Source organism: Haliotis cracherodii, unplaced genomic scaffold (genome assembly GCF_022045235.1).
Source record: "Haliotis cracherodii isolate W230 unplaced genomic scaffold, xgHalCrac1.p SCAF_8, whole genome shotgun sequence".
NCBI lineage: Eukaryota > Metazoa > Mollusca > Gastropoda > Lepetellida > Haliotidae > Haliotis > Haliotis cracherodii.
The window spans coordinates 60,414,945-60,422,648 of NW_027266341.1; the positions used below are offsets into that span (position 1 = coordinate 60,414,945).

A 7,704-nucleotide genomic window follows, 5' to 3' on the forward strand; every position below is an offset into this window, starting at 1 on the left:
CGCGAAATGCAAGTAAAAACCATTGTTGCTTTGCGTATATGTTGCTTCGCCACTGTATAAAAAACAGATTTTAGTTGGAACTATATTGGCTACGGTCACTGTCCGACTGACACATCACTATCCCTGTGACGTAATAAATATTAATGCGCGCATTCCAGGAAAACTCGCAATGTTTCGGTAATGTTTGTGAGTGAGGGAAAGCGATTTTGAAGCACAGAATTAAAGAATGACATTATATGATAAAGAGGTTATCACGCTTGTGTGTTTGGGGATGGTAAATATCCTGTATTAGGAATAAACACTATGTATTTAGCTCGCCAAGGCTCGCTAAATACAATGTTTATTCCAAATGCAGGATATTTACCATCCCCAAACACACAAGCGTGATAACCTCTATTTATACCTATGCAATAAAGGAGCCTTGTATTTTCCCTTGACGGGAAAAAATCTGCAAATGAATACAAAGATTTCCAGGAGCCTTTCTTCCGGTCTTAGGCGGCGTCTTCAATGGACTGGAAATCCACCATAACCTGCTTTTTCTTCCCATTATATTCTCTGAAACAAGCACAGTTATTGTAAGTGAAACTCACTTAATGTGTGTTTAACCCAAACACACTTACTTCAAGTGTTAGTAGTATTTCCTTATGGAAATGTGACAATATGGACTTGAAACCCAAATATGTAAACAAGACCATGTAATCCTTCTATACTTTTTATTTAACATAACCTGACATTCCGTTAAATATGTGCTTCGAATGTTTCATAGTTATGATATATGGAATACATGTACTGGTGACTTACGAATATCTGCCGTGGATAGAATACGAGGATAACATTTTCAGTCACGCAGCAGCGGTAAGGGATTTATCTCATTGATAAGTATACACTAGAATTCTTCACAGTCTAATCAATTTTCATACAACCTATTGAATAAAAACTGACTACAATTCTAGAAACAGCATTCAGAGCTTATAGGTGTAAGTGAGGAATTCTGGTGGAAATCGTAACAAACCTTGTTTCGACACGAGCCTCCTCAAACAGGATCTTCGCGGCTTTTACTTCCTCCTTGTCATGTTTCTTGTCCGAGTAGTAGACCACTGTCTTGATGCCAGACTGGATGATGATCTTGGCGCACTCGTTACATGGAAACAAGCACACGTACATAGTGCAGTCTTCCAAGTCTGCTGTGAACTTGTTTATCACAGCATTCATCTCTGCATGGCAGACTGCAAGAAAATTCAGGGACATACACCAAGGGTATACACTGATGATTGCATATCAACTACAGGCAAACCTGATTAATTAATACACAAAAATTACATCCAACCCCACCCGCCCAAATATGCAAATTTATTAAGCGATTTTTTAACTGTTTGTTCTCTGGCGCTGATATTTTGGATTTGTCTGTCTGTCTGTCTGTGTGTGTGTCTGTTTCTGTGTGTGTGTCTGCCTGTGTCTGTTTCTGTGTGTGTGTGTGTGTCTGTCTGTCTGTGTGTGTGTGTGTCTGCCTGTGTCTGTTTCTGTGTGTGTGTGTCTGCATGTGTCTGTTTCTGTGTGTGTGTGTCTGCATGTGTCTGTTTTTGTTTGTGTGTCTGTGTCTGTTTCTCTGTGTGTTTGTGTGTCTGTTTCTCTGTGTGTGTCTGCCTGTGTCTCTTTCTGTGTGTGTGCGTGTGTTTGTGTGTGTATGTAATTCTGTAATGTTAACATGTAGCAATTTTCATTATTATGACTTACCGTAATAATATTTAGTTCCCAGTTGGCTGGCGGTGTCTTTTTTATTCCATGGGAGCAATGTATCGCTACAGTTGTTAGGCATCCCGTTGTAACCGGTTCCGACGATCCTTTTCTTAGAATTGACAATACACGCTCCGACCTACAACTCGCCCACAATTAATACATTAACTGTGTTAAAGAGAGTTTATCATCCAAAAATGGCTCCGACAGCTTCGGAATTTTTCCACTTTTATCAACTCGTGTTGATATATTTGATATCAAAAGACACGAGGGTGAGATTCTCTATATCTCACCCGAGTGTCTTTTGATAGCAAATATATCAACAAGAGTTCATAAAAGATGAAAAAAAGTTTATCCACTTTTATCAACGAGTGTTGATATATTTGATATCGAAAGACACGAGGGTGAGATTTTATTTATCATCCAACATCATTCTTCCTACTTTTTCAGTTTGTAGACAGTAACAAACAGTCATAAAAAGTACTGCTAACAGCTTCAGTAGCAGAGCCATCAATGATGTCTTTTTATTGTGACATCATGGTAACCAGTAACGTCACAATGGTCTGCAAAGCATTGTGATGCCATTTCTTTGCATTGTAGATATCGCTTGACCTCACCCAAGCGATATCTCCTGAGGGGGCCAGTTTTGGATGATAGGTGTGTCATTACACAACAGTGTCCTTTTAACTGTCAGGGGTACTGCAGGGTAGGGTACATGTCACAAGATGGACTCGTTACAGTGACCAGACTGTGTGTAATTGCTACCCGACGGCGAGGACGATTGATAATACTGTTCATTTCTGTTGACTTATGCTTAAAGTTCTTCGCAAAAACTGTTGTATTACTGCAGTGCAAACAACCTCTTTAAGACCCATAGCTTCTTTTCACTAAAAGCACGTGATATACATGAATCCCAATTTTACCTGCGTGACGGGGTCTTTGCTTCTCATTCCAGACAGAAATGCAATGGCCATGAAGTACTCCTCCCAGTCCAGTTGGCTCTCTCTCTTGCCACTTTCACCAAACTGTCTGTTGTATGTAAAACAACAAAAACCTAACAAAGTATCTACCTTTACTGGCATTTCATCTACGTACTGCACTTGTGAACAGTTGTATTACAGAATGTACTAGAGGATTACCTATAGGTAGTGCTTTGGGTATACAATGTAATGGTGGGTATACATGATGAGAGTATCCTCAAGTGCAGACCAGCATGATAAAGTCACAGTTGGCTGTTATAAAGGAATTATTAGGAATTCAACTTACTTGTCTCTATTTCATTTAGGAAACGTCATTTTACTGACTTTCGCAAAATTGCCACACATTATATTGACTCCGAACCGACCAGCCCTTGTTTTATCCCCTTTATGCCTAAAGCCAGGCAGGGTAACAGCAAGTTACACCTTTTGGTATGGCGCGACTGGGGATTGAACCAACGACATTCCTCTCTCCCGACAGACGCTATATCTACTAGACCACAAAGACTGAGCTGTTTTGCCATGAAGACTACAAGTATTAATATCAATAATATTGTATACAGAAAACCCTGCCCCATAACGGGTTCTTAATGTAGCATTAACTATATCCGATACACACCCTCCCCCATTCAGCGTATTAATATTTTGCATGAGAAAATATTCTATCTATTACAAACCTTCTCGATGTATATACTGCATATGCACTATCGCGTTGTAACGATTAAAACAACCGTAAATAAATCATTCATTGAAATTCTGAACTTAATGCCTTCAGATAGCAGGGTCGCGTTAATATTCGGAGCGTTAGCTATTTTCACTATAGAACGAGGGGACATATCAGCTTGCGAGCGTGGGTTGTAGTTTCTTTTACTTTGGATTTTTTTGGTTCCATGTAAGGAGGCAATTCTCGGAACATATCAGGACTTAGTCACGTTTGTGGTGGTAGGACTAATTATTAAGTAATGGTTATGGAAACGTCACTGTATCACCAGTTAAGCTTAGACATTTAAAGTTGGAAGTACTAACAACTTGTACTGACATTGTCTGAGATTTCGGTGTCAAATTTAATTTAGTCCCACCACATCAACAGGCAACATGGGTCTCAAATATGAAAACAATACTTTAAACGAATCAGTAGTGCATGATGAATGATCAAAACTTCCTGGTCGGACAGACGCTCACACATGTCACTTATTTCAGTTTCATAACTGCATACAGTAGCGGTCCACCAAGTAGCTGTCAATGCAATACATGGGCAGATGTGTTCAGGTGTGTCAATGCAGTGACGTTTGAGGCGAGCGGTGAAGCCATTTGTGTACTAAACATCCTGTTCCCAAGATAACATGCACGTTACTAATGATATGTCCAATACACCCTACCAACATATTAATTGTTACTTCATATTCATAATCATTATGGTTTAATCTATATTTTAGTATAGTTTAAGGACATTAATGTTATTTGACTTAAACGGCATCAAGAGGATAGTCACCGACGTTTAGAGTCTTCATCATTCAATGTGTATAGATACAGACACATATTAACGAAAGGGTGGCTTTGCTCAAATTCTACATGCAACAAGAACGATCATATAAAAGTGTCTCTCTAGTGCAGTTCCTGGTCTGGCTGATGTCTGTTATCAGCCTTGCTCTGACAGACCAGATTCTCCTGCTATTCTGATAATGCTTGTCCGTAATATGCACTTGTATACTCCATTATTGCCACCTGTGTAGGCGATTCTAGGAACACTTCATGGTCAAGGTAGAATTGAGATGAACATACTGTGCGATTTCGGTGTAAATTGTAGTTTTGTCCCATCAAATAAACATAGGTCTACAATGAGAGCGCTGTACCCGATCCACCATGTTCAATTTCAATGACGGCATATCATTGCTACTATCAAGTAGCTATCAATGCAATAAACTGGCAACATACTTTCCGTAACAACTCAACTTGTTCAAACATCCTGGCAATAATGCATCAACGTTAAATGTTCAGTTGTAATTACCCATTCAATCATCATTGTTACATTTATCAACATTGCAGGTTGCCATGGAACTTTAGAATTCCCTGAATGTGAATTGCTGAACTTTTATGAAATTTCACAAAATGTCTTATTTAAGGACATCTCGTGATCCCGCTGTAAACAAAAGAGCAATAAATGACCTTTTATACAAAGATATATCTCAAACACCAATGGCATAAACACCACTCTTATATAACACATGTATCATTATGGTAATCGATGTTTACCTGGTGTTTTCTGTTGGGTTTTGTGTAGCCATGGTAGTACTTCTTGTTCAGTAGGTGTGCAGACCTGGCGTATGATCACCAACCCAGACTGTAGCTGATATATATATATATACCTTACATTCTCGTCTTGATTAGACAAATTGTGTCAAGACATGTCCTGACATGGTGTAACAGTAAAGATACGAGCTGTGTTCGAATGGGTTATTTTGTAATTTTTTACTTACAAAATACAAATTGATATTGAACAAGCATTGATTCAGATTCTCAAGATCACAACACATGGCGACAATAGACACTGCACACAGTATCACTGGATGAACACACTGGAGAAAAGAATGTGCTACCAGTTGGTCCCCAACAAGTCCAAACTAGCAGATAAACATCCGCCCATTTACTGCAAGGTATTATATTTTTTAAAGAAGTAAAGGTATCTTTGAAACAAACACACCTTATCCGCCTCGTAATAGTACATTGGGATGGTCCAGTTCAATAAATGTTCATGTTTTGAAATGAAATCGAGGGATGTTCTTAGTATAGAACTCAATACACGTTGTCCTACTTCTTGTCTGTTTAGTGTGTTTGGTTTTATTGATATGGCACACTGGTTGACAATGTTGCAATGATGTTTTACCCAGTACACCTTAAATATAGTAGATGAGCGATGCTATACACATATAAAAGTAAAATACCCAATTCATAGCTATATTCATACACATATCAATGACTTGACAATGATAATACATCTTATATGATGAAAGCATTATATTTATACAGACCATATGTTGTGAATGTTCCTCTTTATTGTAAGTAAAGGTAGTTTTGGGGAAATTGAAAATAATTCGCCCAGATGTTGCCTTATCCCCCAGCCCCTCCCCCAACAACCTTGTTCCTTCTGGCCTGTGGAACGTGACCAAAGATAAGGTCTGTGATAGTAGACAAGTTGCTCGTTACACATGTACCTTCATTTATATAAATAATGGTTCCAACCCCAAGTACAATCCTTTATATAGTAGTACCACTTGCTGATGCTAGATTATGTTATATTGTAAACGTAAAATACCCAGTTTACAGCTATATTCATACATATATCAATATACCAATTATTCCTCTCCTGATGACAGCATTACATTCATACAATGCATATTTCGTTCTGAATCTTCCCCTTTACTGCTAGGAACAGAGAGGTTCAGGGAAATTGAAAACAAGACTCTTGAAGTTCCTGTTTTTCTCCTCGATTTCGAGTTCAAGAAATTCTGTCAGAAAATAAATCAATGTTAAATGTTAGACCCAGGGAATGTGGCATTTTGAGTCGAGCCTGGGTTATGTTGACCAAAGTATTGCAGTTACGAGCAGATCACTGCTCAGCACTGATCCAATCGTGTAATGTTCATCCCTGTTGTGAGTTTAATGATCGAGAATAGTTCGCCAGTTTGATGTCTGCATCTCCAATTTCCAATACATATAATGTTATGTAAACAACCTGTGACAAGTTAGAGTTGACACGCGAGTGTCAATACCGGAACGACCCCGGGTTCTATTTACGTTACTGTTAACGTTAACTGAGACATTTTAAGTTGTGTAAGCAATGGCACATTTTTTTTATACAGGTTCTATCTTAAATAATATGTAAATGAAATCATATAAGGTTCCACAACGTGTGTGCCGTCAAGAACTGCATGGGACGGTGGTAAAATGACATAACTTTATGTATTAGACTCATGTGAACGGGGATGGATATTCATCTCTTGGTGTTGTAATTAGTCAGATTATTAACTTAGTGTGTGTCCGTTCATAATACGATAATATATATACCCTGCACTACACACGTAGCAGATTTCTGCAAGTGGTTAAAGTTTATCTGTCTCTGTCAATATCAAAAGTTTATCTTCCTCCACTCAAATTAATGACCTAACGTGACCTAGTTATAGTTTACTTTTGCTTACAGTTCTTGGAAAGAGCAGAGCTATATCTGCTGATCGCCTCAACAATAGACAGACACGGGACTGTGGTCCCAAGCAAAGTACACCCAACACGTTATCGTGTGTCCTATTTGAAATGGAAGCAACGAGTCATGTATCCCGGGCTGTTAGGTTTGGGATATCTGTCCTTCAAACACAGGAGTCCATCAGTGGGTCCACAACACTTTATTTGTGATATAACAGTTACGGCATGTGCATAATCACGATTGTGGTGATGGGACAGACATGGCCAGGCAGCATATCAGAGGCGTCAGAGAGCCAACCTGCCTAGCCGCTGTCCGAGGGTCAAGTCCCGACTAACAGAAAGCGTACTATCTTTAACCCTCACTGTCAGACTGCAATGTATCGTGTTACGTTACATACATGGTCAGCCTGCAGTATCCCGCACCTCATCCACAAAGTTAAGCTTCAGTGGCCAACCGGCCATTCTCTGGCATTAATTAGGAGCCACTGACCTGCACATGACTCGGTGCTGTTGGCCATAGTAATAACAGCCCAGCTGGTGTTATAATTTGATTTGGGCAACGATGTGAATATTTATCTATATATATATATTTAACTTATTTAACTCAGGGAATATATAAGACATATATATATTCCCTGATAAAACCTATACTCTGCCAAACTGCCTACGATATACGCCCTTTCTGTAAAGAAGGACGTGTCCCACGTCCTTATAAAGCATTGTGAATGAGGTAGGGATGAAATTACAATATACATGATACAAGTTAAATATTAAAGCATGAAACATGTTATGAAAT

At 38.8% G+C, this 7,704-nt stretch overlaps 1 protein-coding gene across 1 annotated transcript; it reads right to left on the bottom strand.

The window, feature by feature from the left end:
- Positions 1–395: 395 nt before the first annotated feature.
- LOC139449423 (deoxycytidylate deaminase-like) lies at positions 396–5,037 on the bottom strand. The gene is made up of 5 exons (XM_071230807.1): positions 4,965–5,037; positions 2,658–2,763; positions 1,735–1,873; positions 1,013–1,226; positions 396–555 (listed from the first exon to the last, which is right to left on the bottom strand). Exons 1-5 carry the CDS (start codon positions 4,994–4,996, stop codon positions 492–494), a joined length of 555 nt encoding a protein of 184 aa, XP_071086908.1. The 5' UTR covers positions 4,997–5,037; the 3' UTR covers positions 396–491.
- Between the last annotated feature and the right edge of the window lie 2,667 nt (positions 5,038–7,704).